At 38.5% G+C, this 24,175-nt stretch overlaps 3 protein-coding genes and 1 non-coding gene across 4 annotated transcripts; 1 reads left to right on the forward strand and 3 right to left on the reverse strand.

Annotated features, from left to right (window-relative positions):
• Positions 1–1,456: 1,456 nt before the first annotated feature.
• On the reverse strand, positions 1,457–2,035 carry LOC107815668 (uncharacterized). Its single transcript, XM_016641289.1, has one exon. It carries the CDS (start codon positions 2,033–2,035, stop codon positions 1,457–1,459), a length of 579 nt encoding a protein of 192 aa, XP_016496775.1.
• A 1,151-nt stretch (positions 2,036–3,186) lies between these two features.
• LOC142168521 (small nucleolar RNA R71) lies at positions 3,187–3,293 on the forward strand. The gene has a single exon (XR_012698376.1). It is a non-coding gene; the product is annotated as a small nucleolar RNA R71 (small nucleolar RNA).
• An 11,700-nt stretch (positions 3,294–14,993) lies between these two features.
• On the reverse strand, positions 14,994–20,868 carry LOC107815670 (DNA glycosylase/AP lyase ROS1-like). Its single transcript, XM_016641291.2, has 18 exons — positions 20,754–20,868; positions 20,285–20,641; positions 19,087–19,177; positions 18,467–18,944; positions 18,314–18,393; positions 17,919–18,003; positions 17,740–17,831; positions 17,587–17,655; positions 17,435–17,471; positions 17,271–17,353; positions 16,733–17,158; positions 16,520–16,556; positions 16,374–16,431; positions 16,055–16,230; positions 15,864–15,929; positions 15,612–15,726; positions 15,492–15,530; positions 14,994–15,278 (listed from the first exon to the last, which is right to left on the reverse strand). The coding sequence occupies exons 1-18, from the start codon at positions 20,758–20,760 to the stop codon at positions 15,160–15,162; spliced, it is 2,415 nt and encodes an 804-aa protein (XP_016496777.2). The 5' UTR covers positions 20,761–20,868; the 3' UTR covers positions 14,994–15,159.
• Positions 20,869–20,874: 6 nt separating this feature from the next.
• Positions 20,875–23,214, reverse strand: LOC107815669 (uncharacterized). The gene is made up of 4 exons (XM_016641290.2): positions 23,098–23,214; positions 22,457–22,510; positions 22,336–22,389; positions 20,875–21,543 (listed from the first exon to the last, which is right to left on the reverse strand). The coding sequence occupies exons 1-4, from the start codon at positions 23,162–23,164 to the stop codon at positions 21,104–21,106; spliced, it is 615 nt and encodes a 204-aa protein (XP_016496776.1). The 5' UTR covers positions 23,165–23,214; the 3' UTR covers positions 20,875–21,103.
• Between the last annotated feature and the right edge of the window lie 961 nt (positions 23,215–24,175).

The following is a 24,175-nucleotide window of genomic DNA, read 5'->3' on the forward strand; positions in this document are numbered from 1 at the left end:
AAGTACTGCTCCCACGGCATGGTCACTTGCATCACACATCAGCTCAAATGGTTGCTCCCACTCGGGTGCAACTATGATAGGTGCAGACACTAGCCTCTTCTCCAGTCCTTCGAAAGCTACCCTGCAATCATCAGAAAATACAAAATGGTGATTTTTTTCAAGCAATTTACACAAAAGGGTTAGAAATCTTGGAAAAATCTTTTATGAACCGCCTGTAAAAACCGGCGTGACCAAGGAAACTTCTTATTGCCTTGACGGTAGTGGGTGGTGGCAGCTTCTCTATTACATCAATCTTTGCACGGTCCACCTCAATGCCCTTACTTGACACCAGGTGTCCCAAGACTATACCTTCCTGTATCATAAATTGCATTTTTCCCAGTTCAGCACCAGATTAGTCTCCATACATCTCTGCAACACTCTTTTCAGATTTCTAAGGCAATCGTCAAAAGAATTTCCCACCTCTGAGAAATCATCCATGAAAACCTCCATTATATCCTCTACCATAGCTGTGAAGATGGCCATCATGCACCTTTGGAATGAGGCAGTGCATTGCATAGGCCAAACGGCATTCTCCGAAAAGCGTAAATGTCATATGAAGAGGTGAATGACATTTTCTCTCTATCCTCCAGGGAAATAGATATTTGGTTGTACCCCGAGTATCCATCCAAGAAGCAAAAATGGGACCTCCCTGCCAATCTATCTAGCATCTGATCAATGAACGGCAAGGGAAAATGATCTTTTTGGGTGGCCTTGTTCAATATTCTGTAGTCCATGCAAACTCGCCATCCCGTGACTATTCTTGTTGAGATTAATTCATTATTCTCATTTTGCACAACAGTCATCCCACCTTTCTTTGGCACACACTGAACTGGGCTAACCCAATTGCTATATGAGATGGAAAAAATAATTCCCGCATCTAACCACTTGATAAGTTCCTTCATGTTAGGGTTCAGCCTTCTTTATGTTCTCTGGAAGGTTTGTGCCCATCTTTCATTAGAATTTTATGCATGTAAAAGGCCGGGTTGATACCCTTAATGTCTGCAATGGTCCAACCAATTGCATTTTTCCACTCTTTTAATACCTGCAAATGTTGTTCTACATGCACATCTAATAAACCAGATGAGATAATAACAGGTAAAGACAAATTAGGTCCCAAGAAAGCATACGTGAGGTGAGATGGTAGCGGTTTGAGCTATAATTATGGTGATGCTTCGATCGATGGCTTGGATGGAGGCGTCTTTCTTTCTTCTAAGTGTAAAGGCTCAAACTCGAGCTCTCTTTTCGAGTACCCTTGCTCTTGAAGAGCCAACACCCATTCCGCCAAGTCCTCACGATTTACTTTTTCTAAGTTTATAAGGCAGGCTATTAGAGGGTCTTTTGCATTAATGGCCTCATCATCTTCCTCCATGATTACATCCACCATGTCTAACAAAGAGCAATTTGCAAAATCATTGGGTCACCGCATAGACTTTTGCACATTAAATGTTATTTCTTCATTATTCAGCCTCATTTTCAGCTCCCCCATTTCACAATCAATCAGAGCTCTCCCTGTGGCTAAGAACGGCCTTCTCGAAATTATGGGAATCTCCTTATCAACCTTGCAGTCCAAAATGACAAAATTTGCTGGAAACATGAATTTTCCAACTTGCACAAGTACATCGTCAAGTATACCTGATGGTATTTTCACCGTTCGGTCAGCTAGCTGCAGTAACATGGATGTGGTCCTTGCTCTTACAATGCCTAACTTTTTATAGATATACAATGGCATGAGATTTATACTTGCTCCCAAATCATACAATGCTTTGGCAAATGCAGAGCTACATATGGTGCATGGAATTGTGAAGCTTCCAGGGTCGGATAACTTCTCAGCTATAGGTCTTGACACAACAGCACTACAAGTTTGTGTCAACGTGACAGTTATCAAGTCTTGGAAGTCGAACTTACGAGACATCAAGTTCTTCATTATTTTTGCATAACCGGGCATCTCTCTCAGAGAATCAATTAGAGGAATGTTTACCTGAATTTGCTTTAACATTTCCATGAATTTTTTGTACTGTTAATCCTTCTGATATTTGGCCAACATGTGCGGGAAGGGTGCCGGAGGTCGCTTTTTTGCTGTAGCTTGAGTTAGATCATACTCAGGCACTTTTTCTAATGCCTTCTCCTGTACTTTCTCAGTCTCCTCCGCAACCTCTTTTTCCTTATTTATTTCCTCAGGGTCTGGTTTCACTCTTACTTTTGTTAGCTCAGTTGACTCATCTAACTCAATTGGCACTGTCACAAGTGTTTCAGATAACCGGCTCTCATGAGCAATTTCTTGCTCTAAATCAAGATCCCTACCATTTCTCAGGCTTACCGCCATAAGCTGATTCGGACCCTACTCCTTCGGATTGACATTTGTGTCTGCAGGTAAAGTCCCTTGGGGATGATTATTCAGATCCATAGATATTTGGCCTAATTGAATCTCAATACCTTTTATCGTTGACTCGTGTGCTTTCACCTTTTCTTGCATTTTTCCATCAGACCCAATCAGTTGCTGTAACATTCCTTTAATTTCAGACAACCAATCATCTTGTTTTACTAGTTGTTGTTACTGAGGTTGTTGATAAGCCAGCTACTGATAATGTTGATTGTACCCCTGTTGCCTTTGGTAAGGTACTATTTGACCATGTGGTCACATAGCTCCAGGATTGTTGGTGTTATTGTATTATTGATGTGCTGGTCTATATTGCTGATTTTGCTGCCCCCAATTCTGACCACCTTGCCTCTGGCCTCTATAGTTGCCCACATAGTTCATGTTCTCTTGATAGTTCTGGTTGTCACTTTCACCACTCCAAGAACACATGTATGGTTAGTTAATGCATGGTGTACATAATCCCTCATTAGTCATGTCAACTATGTGTACCTGATTCATCAATCTTCTTGGTGAGGATACTCATTTGTGTCATCAGAGTAGCCATATTCTTGGCTATGGAATTGTTTGGGTCCAATGCTACTGAGTGAACTATAGGGGTGATTATAGTGTCTCTTGTCATCCAGCCTGAGTTTTGAGCCATTTTATCTAGCAGGACTTTACATTCTCTAAATGACTTGCTCAAAAATGCCCCACCTACTGAAGCATCAACATTGGCCTTCAAATTATCCGCCAATCCCATGTAAAACCGTTGTCCCAACATCTGATCTGGAATGCCATGATGTGGACACTTAACCAGCATACCTTTGAACCTCTCCCACATTTCTTGTAATGTTTCAGCTAGTTTATGCCTGAAGCTCAATATTTCCTCAACTTGCTTGGCGGTCTTATTTTGTGGGTAAAACTTGTTTAGAAACTGCTTGACTAATTCCTCCCAAGTGGTAATGGAATTTATGGGGAGCTAATTAAGCCAAGTCTGGGCTTCTCCTGTCACTAAGAATGGAAACAACAACAGTCTTATTGCTTCAGGTGTCAGATTCGGTTGCCTTTGCGTGACACAAATTGACAGAAAATTTTTCAGATGTTGTTGTGGATCTTCAATGTAAGACCCGGAGAATAGTCCCTTGTTTGGCAGCAAATGTAGCATGTTGTTTGTGATTTGAAATGACTCCGCTTGTATCTGAGGGACTGCAATTGCAGTTGCCAAATTTTCAGCAGTGGGTTGTGCCCAATCATACAAAGTTGCTTCTGGCACAAGAGGTGCCACACCCTGATTGTTCGGGTCATTCACATTGTTTCGATTGTTTTGATTATCCAAAGCGTCACCCATGTTTGGTTCAATTTTTTCTCTTGGGTGATGATGTTGTTTGTCTTTCTTGTTTGCACAATTTAATGCCTTGAAAGTTTTCTCAGGATCCGGTAATGCTTTAAACAATTCACCAGTTCTTGAAGAGTTTCTAGGCATACACCTATAACACACAAGACCACAAACATTAGAATTTCAATGTAATGAATAAAAATGGATAAAATTGACTAAACTAAGAATCCTACAAATTCTTATAGCTGTAATTAGTAACAATATTGCCTCCCCGGCAATGGCGCCAAAATTTGATCACGCCCAACTATGCCTTATAAAAAGGATTAAGCGATCGTTGCAAATATAATCCGGTTTACAAGTCCGGAGCCAAAATTTAGTTTTGCACGAATTCAAGTAATTTGAGAGTTTACTAACTAAGACCAAAGTAATTAAAAATGCAATAATTTATAACTAACAAGGCAAATATTGTAGACAAGATTTGGAAAAGTCTAAGGTTATAATTTTCCTTTATTGTCGAAATCTTCCCCGCTACATATCCTATAAATTCGCTTAAATATTTTCTACCGATCGTGAGTACGTTGAGTGCCGTAGCTCTCTCTCGAGTAAATACTACAATTTACTAGACATATTCTCTCAAACTACGCTAGATGGCACTAATTTACCGTTCACGACGATCGCACCAAGGCTTCGTTATCTCTAATCCCGCCTTTAAACCCTGCGTATCGATCTCTCAACTACATTAGGAGTGATATTATTTAATAACTACTTAAATGTGCACTCTCTCTCGAGCAATATACACATTAAATAGGCACAATTAATTGAGAGCTCTTCAATTAACAACAATGAAAATATAGTTGAACAAGTAGAGAAAAATCAAAGACAAATCTATATTAAACGCAGAAAGAATAATCCTCTAATAGGTTATTCTCTCAAACTACGCTAGATGGCACTAATTTACCGTTCACGACGATCGCACCAAGGCTTCGTTATCTCTAATCCCGCCTTTAAACCCTGCGTATCGATCTCTCAACTACATTAGGAGTGATATTATTTAATAACTACTTAAATGTGCACTCTCTCTCGAGCAATATACACATTAAATAGGCACAATTAATTGAGAGCTCTTCAATTAACAACAATGAAAATATAGTTGAACAAGTAGAGAAAAATCAAAGACAAATCTATATTAAACGCAGAAAGAATAATCCTCTAATAGGTTCCATCAAACCTTAGATAAAAGAGTTTAGCTACTCATAAATACAACAACAATCAACATAATATTTAAAGACATGAAACTACAAAGTAAAGAGATAAAGGAAGGGAAAACTCGTTTGATTCTTGCTTCACAGTGCTTGGCAGCCTATTTCTTCTACAAAATCACGTCCAACCCTAGAATAACTCATTTGGGGAGTATTTATGTCAATCCCCCGGTCCAATTTTGGGTTTGGGTCTTTTAACCCGCAACTTTTAATTACCGTGCTATAGACCTTGCGAAGCCTGGTTTATAGCGCGGTCTAAACCTCACTGGGCAAGCTCTGTAGCACGGTCTAAACCTTGCTAAGCCTGGTCTATAGCACGGTTTGGATACTTGATGCTTTTGTGCTCTTTTCTTGTATTTTTGTACTCTTTTTGTGCAATTTTCATTTGATGATTCCTTCCGATGTTCCTACATATAAAACAACACAATTTATCAAATAGCATACAATAACCCATTAGACAAATAGCTAAAAGTATAGCATTTTGGCATCACATCACATAGCATTCATACATTGTCTGATCTATTACTGTTATTGTGATGATCCAAAATGTCATCTTTAAATTTAATAATTAATTATGTGTTCTAAGACCTCAAAAAGTACTATTTTATCATTTCTCGACTTGCGTGCGCAGTCCGTAAAATTTTTCAAAAAGTTTTTATGTGAAAATGGATTAAAACTCGGATCAGTATTTTGACAGTTCCGGTATGTCCGTATCGTGATTTAGGACTTGGGCATATTCCCGAAATTTAATTCCGAGGTCTCTAGCCAGAGATATGGAATTTTGATGAAAAATTAAAAGTCTAAGTTTAAATAGTGACCGGATATCGAATTATGTGCAAACGACCCCCGAATAGAATTTTGATGATTCCAACAGCTCTGTATGGTAATTTTGAACTTAGGAGCGTGATCGAAATTTTATTTGGAAGTCCGTAGTGAAATTAGGCTTGAAATGGCTAAAATAGAAATTTAAGTTTGGAAGTTTGACCGAGGAGCTGACTTTTTGATATCGGGGCCGGAATCCAGTTCTGAAATTTTTTACAACTCTGTTATATCATTTATAACTTGTGTACAAAATTTGAGGTCAATCGGACTTGATTTGATAGGTTTCGACATCGAATGTAAAAGTTGGAAATTCTTGAGTTTTATTAAGCTTGAATTGGGGTGTGATTTGTGATTTTAGCATTGTTTGACTTGATTTGAGGTTTCAAATAAGTTCGTATGATGTTTTAGGACTTGATGGTATATTGGGTTGAGGTCCCGAGGGCCTCAGGTGAGTTTCGGATGGTTAACGGATCAAAAGTGGGACTTAGCTGCTGCAAAAGCTGCTGCAATTTTTCTGCTAGAAATGCTGTCAAAATCAAGCTCCCTGACAAATCGGGCTCCATGACAAATCGAGCTCCCTGACAAATCGGGCTCCTTGACAAATCGGGCTCCCTAACAAATCGGGCTTCCTGACAAATCGAAATCGAGCTTCCGCACAAATCGGGCTACCTGACAAATCGAGCTCCCTCACAAATCGGGCTCCCTGACAATCGGGCTCCCTGACAAATCGGACTCCCTCACAAATCTGTAAGTTATAAAAAATAGGGGACTTCGTCCCATTTGCCATTTTTGACGAATTGGAGCTTGAGGAGAGGCGATTTTGATATATTTTCAAGGAAAAATATTGGGGTAAGTGATTCTAACTCGGATTTGGTTAATATACATGAATATATCATTGTTTTCATCATTTAATTAGAGTTTTGAGATCGAAATTTGGGAAAATTTTAGAAATCTCATAGAAACAAATTTTTGAGATTTTCGTGTCGATCCGGAGTCGGATTTGAGTGAAACTAGTATGGTTGGACTCGTAATTGAATGGGTTGTCAGATTTTGTGAGTTTTGTCGGTTTCCGAGATGTGGGCCCCACGGGCGATTTTTGAGCTAATTTCGGATTTTATTGAAAAATATAGTATTTTCTTATGAAATTGATTTCTATAATTTTTGTTGACTGTATCGAATTAATTATGACTAGATACGAGTCGATCGGAGTCGAAAAATCGAGAAAAATGCATAATACTTCGTTAAATTGGAGTAAGTCGAGGTAAGTGACTTGTCTAACCTTGTGTGGGGGAAATTTCCCCTAGGATTGATAATTGTAATGTATGAAAAATCGTGTACACGAGGTGACGAGTGTGTACACGGGCTAAATGTGAAAGATTATGTTTTAAATTGTGTAGATCAGTGTGGCACATTAATTAAATTATTTTATTTTGTTATACTCTTCATTATTGATTTAATGTTTATATTTTAAATTTGCTCGACCTTTTCCTGCTAATTATTTTATCTATTTAGTTGGAACTTGGTTTCTTTTATTCTGTGCATTATTTGAAGGTTGATTTTCTTTAAATTAAATATTATTAATATAAAATATTTGATATTTTTAAACTTGATATTGAAGCAACGTATTAAAGATTTTAAAATATTATTTTCCTGAATTATTTACTCCTGAATATTTTTGTAAGATTTACGTACTTATTGTGATAGAGCAGTGAGCTCTTTATTGTAGAAAAATATTATTGTTGAATTATTTTGACATGAGTTGTGAGCTCTTTATTGTGAAAAAATTTTATTTTTGAATTATTATGACATGAGCCGTGAGCTCTTTATTGTGAAAAAATATTGTTGTTGAATTATTTTGGCAAGTTAAATTATTTGAGCACCTGAGGTGCAAATTGTGATATATTATGATATTGATACGCATGCGGTGGTATAAGGTCTGATATTGAAACGCATGCGGTGAGATAAGGGTGGCTTGATACGCGTGGCTAGTAGGGGGAACTACTAGAAGTCATGTAGTGTGATAAGGATAGTTAAACGCGGGATGCTATTTCGAAAAAAAATATTTTCTTTAAAATAAATTGTGAAGGCTCCCGCGGTGAGATAAGAAAATGAGATATTGTGAATTTGTTTATGATTTGGGACTTCGAGACGGTACCTCGGGAGTTCCCTTGTTGATATTGATTTATGGCCGCAGTTGCCTTTGATTATTGTTGTGATTTTCTTAAAGTTGAAAAGAATTCTGTTTTGTTTCCACGAGGTATTTATTTGCCATTATTTGGTGTAATTAAATGTGACATACTACTTGATTCATTTTCATTGTCATTTTATCTTATAATATTGTTTAAACATTTTACCATGCCATTATTTATTCTCCAGTAGGGCCTGACCTGACCTCGTCACTACTCTACCGAGGTTAGGCTTGGCACTTACTGGGGACCGCTATGGTGTACTCATACTACGCTTCTGCACACCTTTTTGTGCAGATCCAGGTACATCTTATCAAACCAGGCATCAATAAATTAACTATACGAGGAAACTTCGAGGTATATCTGCCGGCGTCCGCAGACTCCGGAGTCCCCTTCTATCTTACTATGTTGTCTTCTTTATTTGCTTTAGACTCTGATGTATAGAGACATAGAGGATAAATTCTTAGAATCTTCTGACTTATTTCTACCGGGTTTTGGGAGTTGAAATTATTTGAATTGTAGTTTATTTATTTCAGATATTTATTATTATTCCGCATTGATAGGCTTACCTAGTCTTAGACACTAGGTAACATCACGACATCCTACGGAGGGAATTTGGGGTCGCGACAAGTTGGTATCAGAGCTGTAGGTTCATAGGTGTTATGAGTCACAAGCAGGTTTAGTAGAGTCTTGCGTATCAGTACGGAGACGTCTGTATTTATCTTCGAGAGGCTATGGAACTGTTAGGAAATATTCACTTCTTTGATTCCTTATCGTGCGGCATTGATTTAGCTTGAAACATATATCTTATATTCCTTTTTATCCACTCATATATGATATTGCGCACTCGGTATCAATTGTGCGTCGATGGTTCATGATGCCGCAGATGGACTAGGAGGGCGCCAGAGATGCTCAAACATTACCTCAACGTGTGGTTCCGACTGAAGATGCGGACGTATTGAGATATCACCCAGTAAATCATGTAGCAGGGTGCAATGGATGTTGGCATCTGGTTGATATATACGAGCTGTGAAGGTTATTATTATGGATCATTGGACTGTGGCCTATGACTTCGCGCCGAGTGGGAGGAGTCCACTATCAATGGATGGATTGTGGGGTCATGTGCTATGTCAGTTTTGCCTTGAAATGTATATATGTGGTACTGAAATGTTCCCTAAAAATTTACACATGTTTAAGGCCTGAGATTTTGTAGAGGATAGAGTTGGGACTTGCGGTATGTCTGCCTCTTTAATAATCATATACTTCAGTACCAAAGGAGTTATAGAAACAACTCTAAATTTGCAGAAGGTCTACCCAGCGTGGACGTCACGGCTGCGGATTTTGGGGTGCTTCGGAGGAAGTACACTTGTTGACGAGATTCTGGCCTATGTGGTTCGTGCCAAGATTTGTCTGTATGGAGCTCTAATTTTGTGATCGTTGTGTATAAACAGGGGTAAGGTTTACCCCAAAGAAGAATCGAAGAGTATGTTAAGAAATGGGTCAGCTCAACAGTGTTGAGTCAGCATAACAAAAGAAGAAATTTGCCTTGGGAGAGATAATTCTCCACCGATATTCGTGGCAAGACTATGAAGAGGGCAGACCAGCCAATGCAACACCGCCCACTTGGCTTAGTTCTCAGAAATGCTTTTGAAAGAGTTTGTTTCCTGGACTCTCCGTAATGCGTGGCGCATAGGGTTGAACGGTTGCGTCAGGTCATCATGACTGTGTCAGAATATGCCATCAAGTTCAATAAGTCAGCCCGTCATACTCCTACTTTGCTTCCTATAGCCAGAGAGCGAGTCCACAAAGGGGTTGTTATGAATACGGTAATACTAGGCACATCATGAGAAAATTGTCCCAAACTTGGGAGAGACTTATTTCATCAAAGCACTCAGGCTACGTGCCCCATTGCAGTTACTACACCACCCCACACGACCAGTTAGGGGTGGAGGACAGACGAGTAGAAGGCGTCCTAGAGGTGGAGAGCCAGCCATTGATATATATGTTTTATAGTATGGCAGAGGTCGCTACATCAGTTGGTGTCGTTACAGGTACGACCTTGATTTAATATAAAGGAATAATTTCCGTAACTTGATTCGGTTCTGAGTATCGAGATGAGTCCTCCTATTGTGCTCCATTTATGAGTGAGTTTCATAATTCTATAATCTACTTATGTGTTTACTCCTGTTGGGAGATTCCATGGAGATAACTACGCCTATCATTCCATGTTGGTCACTAATAAGACTTGTGAGGCTAAATGTGGTTTTCTGTTACTCATTTCGGTAAGTTTTGATGTAATTTACGGATAATTAATTACTAAGTGTGAATTATATGCCCTACTGGTGTGGGGTTCATTATGTGATGTGATTTTGTTTAACGAAAATTATTTAGAAAGAGCAAATGAAAATTTTCGATTGGCACGATGTGCATATTACTTGTGATTCAGAACCGAGGACGAGATCCTCGCATTTTAATATAAACTGATATGTTTAAACCGGGCTACGAGCTGCGGTGGAAGTTATATAAGGACGAGATCCTTGTGAGAAAAATTCTTGAGTTTAAGTTCTCCCTTGTGAATTTTAATTTGTACTATAGTACTAATAGGGAGTCATGTCTGTTAGGCTTATTTGAAAATTTTTATATGAAATTATTTGTGCATACTTGCCAAATTTGTGTTGTAATTATTGCGTTTTAACCTACGAGGTAGGTTCCCGCCCAGGTGATGTTAAATGTGACTCATTAATTCGGATAAATAATTATGAGGTCTTCATGTCCCGTGTCTCGTTATCAGTATTGTGAAGGTTTGAAATGAGATTTTTGTTAATATGAAGTTAATTGGCGATTCTGTAATTTATTATGAACAACTATTAAGATCAAATTGACCCAGAAGGGTGCTCCGTTCAGGTGGACCGAAGAATGTGAGGAGAGCTTCCAAAAGCTCAAGACAACCCTGACTACAGCCCCAGTATTGGTATTACCTACAGGTTCAGGGTCTTATACTGTGTATTGTGACGCGTCGCATATTGGTCTCGGCGCAGTATTGATGCAAGACGGTAGGGTGATTGCCTACGCGTCTCGACAGTTAAAGGAACATGAGAAGAATTATCCGGTCCATGACCTTGAGTTAGCAACTATTGTTCATGCCTTGGAGATTTGGCGACATTATTTGTACGGTGTCCATTGTGAGGTCTACACCGATCACCAAAGTCTACAGCATCTTTTTAAACAGCATAGGTGGTTGGAGTTGCTTAAAGATTATGATATCACCATTCTCTATCATCCTGGAAAGGCCAATGTAGTGGCCGATGCCTTGAGTCGTAAGGTAGAAAGTTTGGGCAGCTTAGCATATTTACCGGTAGCAGAGAGGCCTTTAGCCTTGGATGTTCAAGCCTTGGCCAACCAGTTTGTTAGACTAGATGTTTCCGAGCCGAGCCGAGTTTTGGCTTGTGTGATTTCTCAGTCTTCTTTTTATGACCGTGTCAGAGAACGTCAGTATGATGACCCCCATTTGCTTGTCCTTAAGGATACAGTTCAGCACGGTGATGCCAAGGAAGTCACTATTGGAGATGACTGTGTATTACGGATGCAGGGCAGGCTATGTGTGCGTAATGTAGATGGCTTACGTGAGTTGATTCTCTTGGAGGCTCACAGTTCGCAGTACTCCATTCATCCGGGTGCTGCAAGGATGTATCAGAACTTGAGACAGCACTATTGGTGGAGGCGGATGAAGAAATACATAGTGGAGTATGTAGCTCGGGGTCTAAATTGTCAACAAGTGAAATATGAGCATCAGCGACCGGGTGGATGGCTTCAGAAGTTAGAGATTCCAGAATAGAAATGGGAGCGGACCACTATGGATTTTGTTATTGGGCTCCCACGGACTCGGAGGAAGTTCGATGCAGTTTGGGTGATTGTGGATAGATTGACCAAGTTAGCTCATTTCATTCATGTGATTACTACCTACTCTTTTGAGCAACTGGCTCAGGTATATATTCGCGAGATTGTCAGACTTCACGGTATACCGGTATCTATCATCTCTGACCGGGGTACACAGTTTACCTCACTGTTTTGGAGGGCTATACATCGAGAGTTGGGTACTCATGTGGAGTTGAGTACAACATTTTACCCTCAGACGGACGGGCAGTCCGAACGCACTATTCAGATACTTGAGGATATACTTTGTGCATGTGTGATAGATAGATTTTGAGGGTGCTTGGGATCAGTTCTTACCACTTACGGAGTTTGCTTACAACAACAGCTGCCAGTCAAGCATTTAGATGGCTCCATATGAGGCCTTGTATGGTGTGTGGTGCCGGTCCCCAGTGGGTTGGTTCGAACCGGGTGAGGATAGACTATTGGGTACAGACTTGGTTCAGGATGCCTTGGAAAAGGTTAAGTTGATTCAGGATCGGCTTCGTACATCCCAATCTAGACAAAAGAGTTATGCGGATCGGAAGGTTCGTGATGTTGCATTCATGGTTGGTGAGAGGTTATTGCTCCGGGTTTCGCCTATGAAGGGTGTGATGAGGTTAGGGAAGAAGGGCAAGTTGAGCTCTAGGTATATTGGGCCTTTTGAGATTCTTGAAAGAGTTGGAGATGCGGCTTACAAACTTGCACTACCACCTAGTCTCTCTACGGTTCATCCGGTATTCCATGTTTCCATGCTTCGAAAACATCACGACGATCCGTCTCATGTGTTAGACTTCAGTTCGGTTCAGTTGGACAAGGATCTATCTTATGTTGAGGAACCAGTGGCTATTTTAGATAGGAAGGTTCGAAAGCTGAGGTCAAAGAATATTGCTTCCGTGAAGGTTCAGTGGAGGGGTCATCCAGTCGAGGAGGCGACTTGGGAGACTGAGCATGATATGCGCAGCTGTTATCCACACTTATTCATCAGCTTAGGTACTTTTTCTAACTCCGTTCGAGGACGAACGTTTGTTTTAGAGGTGGAGATTGTGATGACCTAAAATGTCATCTTTAAATTTAATAATTAATTCTGTGTTCTAAGACCTCAAAAAGTACTATTTATCATTCCTCGACTTACGTGCGCAGTCCGTAAAATTTTTCGAAAAGTTTTTATGTGAAAAATGGATTAAAATATGAATTAGAGCTTTAAAACACAACTGAGTTGACTTTGGTCAACATTTTGAGCAAACGGACTCGGATCAGTATTTTGACAGTTCCGATAGGTCCGTATCGTGATTTGGGACTTGGGCATATTTCCAAAATTTAATTCCGAGGTCCCTAGCCCGAGATATGAAATTTTGATAAAAAATTAAAAGTCTAAGTTCAAATAGTGACCGGATGTCGAATTATGTGCAAACGACTCCCGAATAGAATTTTGCTGATTCCAACAGCTCCGTATGGTGATTTTGGACTTAGGAGCGCGATCGAAATTTTATTTGAAAGTCCGTAGTGAAATTAGGCTTAAAATGGCTAAAATAGGAATTTAAATTTGTAAGTTTGACCGGGAAGTTGACTTTTTGATATCGGGGTCGGAATTCAGTTTTAAAAATTTTTACAGCTCTGTTATGTCATTTATGACTTGTGTGCAAAATTTGAGGTCAATCGGACTTGATTTGATAGGTTTCGACATCGAATGTAAAAGTTAAAAATTCTTGAGTTTCATTAAGCTTGAATTGGGGTGTAATTTGTGATTTTAGCATTGTTTGACTTGATTTAAGGTTTCAAATAAGTTCGTATGATGTTTTAGGACTTGTTGGTGTATTAGGTTGAGGTCCCGAGGGCCTCGGGTGAGTTTCGGATGGTTAACGGATCAAAAGTGGGACTATGCTGCTGTAATTTTTCTGCTGGAAATACTATCAAAATCAAGCTCCCTGACAAATCGAGCTCCCTGACAAATCGGGCTCCCTGACAATCGGGCTCTCCGATAAATCGGGCTCCCTGATAGATCTGTAAGTTATAAAAAAAACAGGGGACTTCGTCCTATTTGTCATTTTTGACGAATTGGAGCTTGAGGAGAGACGATTTTGATATATTTTCAAGGAAAAATATTGGGGTAAGGGTGGCTTGATACGCGTGGCTAGTAGGGAGAACTACTAGAAGTCATGCGGTGTGATAAGGATGGCTAAAACGCGGGATGCTATTTCGGAAAAAATATTTTCTTTAAAATAAATTGTGAAGGCTCCCGCGGTGAGATAAGGAAATGAGATATTTTGAATTTGTTTATGATTTGGGACTTCGAGGCGGTACCTCGGGAGTGCCCTTGTTGATATTGATTTATGGCCACAGTTGCATTTGATTATTGTTGTGATTTTCTTAAAATTGAAAAGAATTTTGTTTTGTTTCCACGAGGTATTTATTTGCCATTATTTGGTATAATTAAATGTGACATACTACTTGATTCATTTCCATTGTCATTTTATCTTATAATATTGTTTAAACATTTTACCATGCCATTATTTATTCTCCAGTAGGGCCTGACCTGACCTCGTCACTACTCTACCGAGGTTAGACTTGGCACTTACTGGGTACCGCTGTGGTGTACTCATACTACGCTTCTGCACATCTTTTTGTGCAGATCCAGGTACATCTTATCAAACCAGGCATCAGTAAACTAGTTGTACGAGGAGATTTCGAGGTATATCTGTCAGCGTCCGCAGACTCCGGAGTCCCCTTCTATCTTACTATGTTGTCTTCCTTATTTGCTTTACACTCTGATGTAGAGAGACATAGAGAATAAATTTTTAGAAGCTTGTGACTTATTTCTACCGGGTTTTGGGAGTTGAAACTGTTTGAATTGTAATTCATTTATTTCAGAAATTTATTATTATTCCGTATTGATAGGCTTACCTTAATTTTAGAGATTAGGTATCATCACGACATATTACGGAGGGAATTTGGGTCGTGACAGTTATATCTGAAAGATGGATTTGAAATCAACGAATTGTTCATCTCATCTTTTATTTTCCAGTTTTTTAATGAATTATATTAGCAATCAACTCAAGTTCAGTTCACAAAAGCTGCGCCGAGACTGAGTAAAAAAGAATGCTTGGCTTAGCCATAAATTTAATTTTGCATCAAAGTTAGCTTGATTAATTACATGATTGAACATGGAGAGAAGAAACAAAAAACGTGGTGATCATAATTCAACAGTCTGGACATAAGCAAAATGTTTAATAAGGTGGTGTTGTCACAATTTTATTCTCTTTTTCCTTCACTCTTCAGTTTTCCTGGTTTGCTTATTGGACGATGAAGGTCAAGGGGAAGAGGTCCAGGTTTTCGTGTTTTTCGGTTAAATCCTCTCAGACATACATATCCTGCAACACTTAACAAAAGTTAGTGAAATTGTTTTTAGGTTGTACTAAAAAACATAACATTGATTTACCTAGATTTTACAGCAAAATTACATCTCACAAACTACTATACACCTTTTTACCATGTCATATACCATATCAAAAGTACCACTAGTTCAGACCTTGTTCGTGTAAGAATGTTGACATTGTTTATTTATGAAAGAAATCACTTCATACCTCTCCAAAAGCAATTTTGTACTTCCTCTGTTGACATCCCTGATTTCACATAAGACATATTGTAAGAGAAGTTTCCAATTTATGGCATTTTCGACTATTTAACGGCTATTGTGTCTCTACCTCTAAATATTGCTCTGATGGAGGTGCCACAATATAGGGTCGTTCTCCGCAAATTCCATATCCATGCCCTCGGAACATCAATTGGCTGTTTAGTGGATTCTTCATCTGCAAAAACCTGCATAAATCACTTTGTTATTTCACAATGAAATTAAATGTGACATGCATGGAATGGTCGCATTAATGAGTATATTATTTACCACAATATGACTCTATATTATCATGAGATTAACAAGGAGAGAGGGCAAAGTTCACCTCATTTACTTGGAAGTATGTTCCGTTGAGTGGAAATCTTCCTCTGTTTGCTGTTCGACACGGAATCTGAAGATGGCCTTAGGAGTTAGTTTTTAATGGATAAATAAATGCCAAAAGTCTGCAAAGAAATTAGAAGGTTAAATTTTCCCAACCATGGGTATAGTAATAATTAAGTGCTAAGTTTATCTCACCAGAAGTGTCCCACGAACTGTCTCGATATTGTCTCCTGGTTCATTATTTAACACAGCGACCTTGTTTTGAGTTTCATCAGAATTACAGGATCCACACTTCTCAACTTTGTTTAGAGTTTCATCGGAATTACAGGATTCACACTTCTCTTTTGGAGGTTCTGCGGAAGCCGCATTTCCTGTACCAAGTAGATCACGTGCTATTAACAATAGGGTTCTTGAATTATAAGTGTGAGGTCATTGTGCTTTTCCAGCATAATTTTCTAGAAACTTAGTTCATTCAAGTAATTCCCAATATCATAACTTTTCAGGAAGCAATGACCTGGTATCCTTATTGCTAGTAGATACGGGCACGGGTCTTCAGGTTCTCGTTGCTCTAGCTGCATTTGCATGCTGAATTTAGTCAAAACTTAACCAAATCACAAGGCATGCTTACAATCATTCTTTTATGTTGGTAACTTAACTTACCCCTTCTAACAGTGGATGTGAATCTGGAAGTTCATAGCTGCAGCACATAGAAAAAAAAAGTTTATGAGCATCTTAGTTAAACACTTCAGCATTGCATAGAATTCTGGGAAACCACATCCTCTTTATTACAGATTCAGCTTACAGTGTCGCATAGCTTTCCCAAGTAAGGTCAATCAAATGGCAAAAATAAATGAAAACTTATTACATACTTACACTTGGTGCTCCGTCCTTAACCGACTTATATTCCTCCATTTAGGCAAAGGGATAGATGCTGCTTCTTGAGTGGCAATGACCAAAGCCTTAGACATATCAGTGTCCTTTATCGAGAGATCAGTCTCATATATGTAGCGTAATAAATTTTCCACGAATGCCTTGCCATCAAATGTTATTCTAGGTATGTCACTGGCATATTGATCTTCAATTTCTGTTTCTCCAATACATTCAAGTGCTGGATAGGTAATAAGCTCATTCCGGTGATCTCCAATCAAATGTTCTGAACTTGAGGCTTCCCCCAATAAAGGAACAATTGCTGTTCGATTGAGAACAGAAATATCGTCGGCCACACTGTCTACAGGTGCTAAAGTAGTATCTGTATTTGCAAAGCTCCTTTCCCCTGGTCCCGGCAGGCATACTCTTGCACTGCAATCAATGTTCAAATTATGTTAAGTTTGTCTGAAAAATATTTAGAAGCATCAATGATAGGGAGATATAATGTATGGTTAATAATCAAGGCAATGCGGAAAGAGCAAACCTTGTAAAAGCACTTGCAAAGTGTTTACACTCTGCTTTCATCGGACATGCGTTACAATTTGGGCTTGATTTCGTACAGAATACCTGTAAGGCACCAAATTACAGTCCCAAAGTCCTATTCATTAAAGAAAAAAAAAACACAATTTAAGATTAATGACAGTTAACCTTTCCGAAGGTAATCATCTGATGATGAAATTCATACCTACAAGCAATCACAAAGGAATACAGAATGACTTTCACTAATATTTCTGCTGGAATAAATCAATCATTATATATTTGTAAGTCTAAAGATGAGCTTTTTGCAAGTCGATCCTTACAGTGTTAAATAATCAATTGTGCATAACCGTGGCCAGAGATACTTGTGAACATCTTTCACATTCGGGTACCTAAAGCATGACATATCAGGAACAAGGAGAAAAACTTACAATATGAAATTTTGACAGCTCCAATTGCTAAATCCAAATTTTTACATTTTTAAAAGATGCATCTCTTGTCCTCGTGGAAGTGGTTGAATAGGTACCCAACCCAGTCGCACGAGTACTCGTCCTACATTTGTGTCAACCTTATCAAATAATAAAGGGTGTTAACGATAAAAAGCTTTCAGACCCACATTAACAGGTGTTTCCACACGTTTATAATATAAACTTACGGGGAAGGCTTGCTGTTGGAGAGTGAGCAATCTTATGCATTCTACACTTTTCAGTCCCAAACCATAAATGCTCAGCAAGTATTCTCTGCAACAAACAAAGCTCTATCATCACTTCTTGAAGTACACTTTCAAAGCTCAGTTAACTTCTGGATTGCCCAGAGGCCGGGCTAGGATTTTGAGTTTATGGGTTCTGGATTTCAGAGAAGGTTACTAGATTCTGGATAAATTATTTATACGTATTTAATGAAATTTTTAACCAAAAATACAGGCGCAAAGCCAAAGCTACTGGTTCTACCGAACCCGTACGCAGGCTTGTGACTCCGACCCTGGCATTGCCTATCTCACCAACTATCTAGGTTTTGTCGATTTCATATAAAAGAAGGTGCAGAAATTACTTTGCCTTTTCTAGTTGAACTTCACGTAGCCATTCTAGGTCCACTTTCCCTTGTTCCAGCATCAGGCGGTTGATAAAATTCTGTATGAATTGAGCATTTCAGTTTTCATGCCTTAAAAGAAGTGCATACTGACTATATACAACATTGTTTTACCTTAATTCTTAGTGCAAGTTTTTTGTCCATTCCCCTCAGCATGATAGCTCTCGATATCTCATCCACTGTTGCTGCACGAACCGCATGCCAATCTATCGCATCTAATGTGTTATCACTTCTCTCTTTGGGATTAACAAAGGCAGATGACTTCAGTATGTTATCCCATTTAATGGCTACACTTGTCAAGTCTTCATTTTTCCTTCTTAAAACTGGTTCAGCTTGTTGATCTCCTATGTCCTCTTTTTTCCTCTTCCACCGATTCAATACTTTTCTCCGGTTTATCCACTGTCTCAAAGTAATAGCACTTCCTTTTGATGATTTCTCCAGCTTGATCTTTGCTTTTGCATTGTGGGATTGACATGATAAAATATTTTCAGTAGCTTTTTCTGACATCAGTGCACTTTCTGCTTTCGTTGTAACATTTTCAGCAGAGGTTGAATTATAAGGATATTCAGCAGCAAGGGACATGAAAGCAGAGCTGCAAATGCATCAGCACAGACAATTAAAGAGAACACTATTCAGATTTTCTCTCCTTTTTTTCCTTTGTTTTTTGTGTGGAAAAATGGACACAATAAGAATTCATTGTGGAAAGTTCATTGCAAACTACAAAATTAATTTACCTTGACAAGTTGTCGGCCACATTTTGAGCCAGAAATACCCCAGCCACAGAATCTACAATTGAACCTTTCCACTGTGAGAATTGTCTATCACCTGTAAAATATATAAGCAGCACCCAGTTATGTCTTCCTGTACCTAATTTTGACACCGACTTCACATTCTCTTTATATGATGATTAGAGAGAAGAAGTGGTAAACCTTCTTTAGGATAATGTGAAATATTCCAGTTGTGGATTCCATTCTTTAACATCTAAAAATTTACATTTCTCAAGTTCTTATCATGTTTTCTTTATAGGCTAACACTACAACAACAACAACCCAGTATAATCCCACTAGTGGGGTATGGGGAGGGTAGTGTGTACACAGACCTTACCCCTACCCTGGGGTAGAGAGGCTGTTTCTGATAGACCCTCGGCTCCCTCCCTCCAAGAACTCCCCACCTTGCTCTTGGGGTGACTCGAACTCACAGCCTCTTGATTAGAAGTGGAGGGTGCTCACCACTAGAGCAACCCACTCTTGTCAACACTACAGATCAGAAAAGATTACAATCAAAGCCATAGTTTGACTCTCCCCAAGAGAAATCACCCTGTAACATGGGCGGAGCTAGGGGGTGTGAGGAGGTTCATCTGCACCCCCTTCGCTTAGAAATTAAACTGCATATATAAGGTCAAAGTTAATTGTTAGGTATATACCGTATATTTTGAATTCCATCAGTGAAAATTCTGGTTCTGCCACTGCCCTGAAACATCTGAATTTGTATTCATAACATGTGATGCATAAACTCGCATTTTGATACTTCAAAAGGTGGAGCCGTTAATGAGTATAGTGTTTTCATCTTAGGTGATAGAGTTTAGCTTTGGTGATGTTCTGAGACAAGTATTTCGTCAAGTTGCACATTACAAACAGTTAGCAGCAGTTTGTCTGCTTGAATTTGGCCTGCTAAAGTGATTTTTCAATAATTTTAAAATTATGCCCTGGCAATGCTGCGACTCCACTTTACAGACACGTGCAAGTTCATGCAATTTCCGATGATGTTTCTGAATTCTAGACTTGAAATTTCTGGAATTAAATAAAGGCTATTGCTTCATTTATGCTGAACAAATTTCTATCTTTCAGAGTTGCATATAGGAAATTAGATTATCACATTTTGATACCGTGATTTAAAAAAAAGAAGCATAAAAATAGAAGCATAATCTAATACCTTGGATAAGATGCATGCGAGAAACAAATGATGCCACTCGTCCGCGGAACAATTCCCTCTCTGTTTCCCACGTTTTCTTACACTTATCAGATTCCGCTGATCCGCAGCCTTCTTCTTCCGGTTGTTGCATCAGCAATTTCCACTCTCGTATTGTCTCCTCATCGAGGACTACTTTTGTTCTTAAGATCATTTTGTCTGTGTAACTAGGTGTTTCATTGATTGGGACTAGTGCATCTTGCTGCTTGTGATGTGTTTGAGAATTCTTACTACGTTTCACTATCGTTCCACTTTCACTGTTAGGTACTTGAAGCTTTGGTTTTTTGAGATTTGAAAGGCTGGTTTGGCTGTCCTCTATACCTGTAAAAAAATTACATCAAAGGAAATATAGAATTGCTTGTTAAATGGCATGCCACACATATTATGAATCCAAGGAATTTGTATAACCACGGCAAACCACCGTCTTCGTTACCTTTCATAGTACATATTGATGCTTTCCGCTTCTTGTTCCGCGTTTCTTGAAAGAATGGGCGAACTTTTATGCACTTGTTATGTCTCTGATTCTTCTTCTTAAATCTTCTATGGTACAGCTGCAATGAATAGTAGTAGCATACTTCGGGTTAGAAACGACAGTGAAACAACTTTTGTAGTAATAACAGTTGAAGAAATAGAGGGCAAGCTTTTGCCTGGAGAGGCTTGTTATGCCCCTGAAAGAATGGCTGAACTTTTATGCATTTATTGTGTCTCTGATTCTTCTCATATCTTCTATGGTAAACCTGCAACAAATAATAGTAGAACTCTTCGGATCAGAAACGGAAGAGATTATAGTGAAACAACATTTGCAGGATTGACAGCGAAGAAATAAGGGAAAAGTTTTGCCCGGAGAATCTTGGAAGGAACCGACGATGGACCAAGCTTCTTTGAGGAGCTTGGATCCCCCGAAAAAGTTTGACTGCATGGGAAACTATCAGCAGTTTGGATCGCATAAACAGGGCTATTAACAGCTTCAGCAACTAGATCATCTTTCTCAATATTCCCAGAATCAAAACCCAAAGCTCGCTTACAGGATCTTTCCAAGGGTTCTTCATCTCCCAATAATTCTTCTCTTACTCTTTCGGTAGCACATTTCGGTGTCTCAGGGCTAAAGGTCTTAACAAGATTATCTTCAAGCACTACTTTTGGCTTGTAATTCTTAGTTTCGGCTCTTTGCCCCAGCGTCTTGTTAAATTTCAAGCCTTCGTATTCGTCTTTTTCTTCATCGTCTGCTAAAACATAATTTAGTAATATCCTGGAAAGTGGCATCAATTCTAAATCTCCAATAGAAACAATTATAGATATCACATGGTACAAGCTCAATCTTGAGATAATTATCAAGCACAAAAATAGTTGACTTGGTTTATTTAGTAAATATGAAGGGGACATGGTTATTGAGAAATCACAAAACCATGAATACATCTTTTGTGTGTTCTATACAAACAAAGGACTTCTCATGCTTCCCACGAATCCATTTTATGCGCATGACAGAAGATAAAGTACTGCATGCATGACCTAAAGTATTTTGTCCCAAAATGTAAAATTGGATGTTGAAGTTAAAAGAGATTTAAGTGTAGTATTGCGTGGACAAAGCATCCCGCATTTACGCAGAGTCCGGGGGAAGGAACATACCCCAAGGGGTATGATGTAGCCAGCCTACCCTAATATAAAATAGGAGTTGTAAAATAACCACAACTGTAACTATGTAAAGTTTCTTGAATTCAATCAAATTTTTCCTGATCCCTATATTCTGCCATAAAACATACCACACATATGCATAGTCCACTAGCATTCACCTTTGTAACAAGCATGTAAAAAGCATAAAACTTTTTGCAAATTTTCAAAAATATGGAGGCATTGTTTAACTTAAACTTTTCCTTGTCTGAATCTTTCCTTTCTTTGACCAAAGCAAAATATGGTTTTAATAAAAAGGTAGTAATTGTATAGATCATGTTGATTTATCCCCATAGTGAAAAACTTGTCCCACTCTTCAACTAACAATGTGCAATTGAATTCATTACCTGCTCCCATGCTAAACCTGTGCTTTATTTTCCTTGGACGGAGAGAATATTTATCTGTCAAAAAACAAATGCTTTCAGCTGAGTGATCCCAAAACTACAGAACCTTTATTAGATTAATCACCTGCTCCCGAGCTAAATATCTCCTTTCTTTTCCGTGGTCGAAGCGAATAATAATCTGCGGAAAAAAGACCCCTTAGTATATAGATGAAATCCCAGTAATACAACAATTACCCCAAATGCATGAATTGGGAGACTACAATTCTGCAACCAATCAAGAGGATGATATAGGAGTACATTATTTTTAGGCCTTAGATAATCCAGTCACATAGTATGTAAACAATAAGCAGTGCTGAATTCATCAATTTACCGTTCATTTTGTGCTCAAAACTCATCATTTATGGTAAAGAATTTTCCGGAAAAGGATATTGTAACTCAACAGAAATTTATTCTATGCATGTGATTTGTAACTACATAAATTTGAACAGTAATAGTGTTATTGCATGTATATGTCTAATTTTTGAATTGAATAATATAACTCCATAATTAAGTACTAGTAGCTAGTAACAACAACATACTCCGTGCGATCCCACAAGTGGGGTTTGGGGAGAGTAGAGTGTCCGCACCTTACTCCTACAAGGTTGTTTCCGGTACACCCTCAACTAAGAAAATTATTTCCAAAACAGGTTTGAAAAATACAAGAGTAAAGACGCTATGATAAAAATACTTGTACTAGTAGCTAGTAGAAGTAATAAATATGCTTACTGTGGGAGTCAGCCTCTAGCCTTACTGGGGTGTTGGGATCTCCCTTTGAACCCCCTCCCATTTGCATCTTTCTGTGAGTATTAAAGAGAAAAAAAGGGAAGCAGAGGAATTAGAAACGATTGACAGGACCAAAAGAAAGAATATAATGTGAGAAACAATGTTTGTATACGGAGTTTGGCCATAAAAAGCATGCATGCATGAGACAATTCAAGAATAATACCCCAACCCCAAACTGCACAAGAATTTACTGTTTACTGACTCTTGAAAACAGAGAGCTCTTAACCAAAGTGGGAGAATACAACTTGAAGATGACAAAATCCAAAGTATATATAGTCGAGTGTTTGCTTTTCAATCTATTGCCACGTGTAATTACTACTCACTAAACTAAATAAAGTGAATGGCAACTATCAAATTTTCGAGCAATGCCACATGTTTTATGTTTGCTTATTTGAACAAAACATTTCACCTGAGGTAACTTTAGTTTCTCTTTCATTTGTCACTTTTTTTAAGGAAAAAAGTCCGAATTTTGCATATATACTATTCGAAATTACTCCCTTAATTTTGTTCTTAGTTACACTTCTGATCCTTCTATATTCTTATCGTTAATAAATCATCTCCTTTTACTCTTGCATTAAAGAAATTCCAGCGTGAAATCTGTGACTTCACCCGTCCAATTTTTTCGAAAGATTCAATTTTACCTCTCAATTTTTTATTATGGAGTTACCCTCAAGTCGAAGCTCCGTCAAAGATCAAGGACAGTCAAGACTTACTCGGTTTCTCTTAACGGAGAAATGTTAAACCAAAAGTTTAATAAAGTTAAAATTACTTAACGAGGGTATACCGAAAACAGCTTCTCTGCCTTACTAAAGTCAGGATAAGATCTGCGTACACTCTACCTTCCCCAGATCTCACTTGTGGGTATGTTGTTGTTGTTGAACAGGATCAAAGCAAATTTAACTCTTTTCCAGGGGTAAATATTACCTCTTTTCCCTTTTTAAAATCACAGAGTTTCTGTTTTCACGGTCGAACTTTTTTCTTTTCCATTTTTCTAGGCTCCACCTATTTCATATATTGCCTG

Source organism: Nicotiana tabacum, chromosome 13 (genome assembly GCF_000715075.1).
Source record: "Nicotiana tabacum cultivar K326 chromosome 13, ASM71507v2, whole genome shotgun sequence".
NCBI lineage: Eukaryota > Viridiplantae > Streptophyta > Magnoliopsida > Solanales > Solanaceae > Nicotiana > Nicotiana tabacum.

Coding starts and splice junctions, on each gene's coding strand:
- LOC107815668 (XM_016641289.1), bottom strand. CDS start 2,035: ATGTTAAAGCAAATTCAGGTAAACATTCCTCTAATTGATTCTCTGAGA.
- LOC107815670 (XM_016641291.2), bottom strand. Junction 16,231..16,373: donor ACTAGCAATAAGGATACCAG/GTCATTGCTTCC, acceptor TACTTGGTACAG/GAAATGCGGCTTCCGCAGAA. Junction 15,279..15,491: donor ACAAAATTGCTTTTGGAGAG/GTATGAAGTGAT, acceptor TAAGTGTTGCAG/GATATGTATGTCTGAGAGGA.
- LOC107815669 (XM_016641290.2), bottom strand. CDS start 23,164: ATGCAAATGGGAGGGGGTTCAAAGGGAGATCCCAACACCCCAGTAAGG. Junction 22,390..22,456: donor GATATTTAGCTCGGGAGCAG/GTGATTAATCTA, acceptor GTTTTTTGACAG/ATAAATATTCTCTCCGTCCA. Junction 21,544..22,335: donor CAGGTTTAGCATGGGAGCAG/GTAATGAATTCA, acceptor ATGTTTTAGCAG/ACGATGAAGAAAAAGACGAA.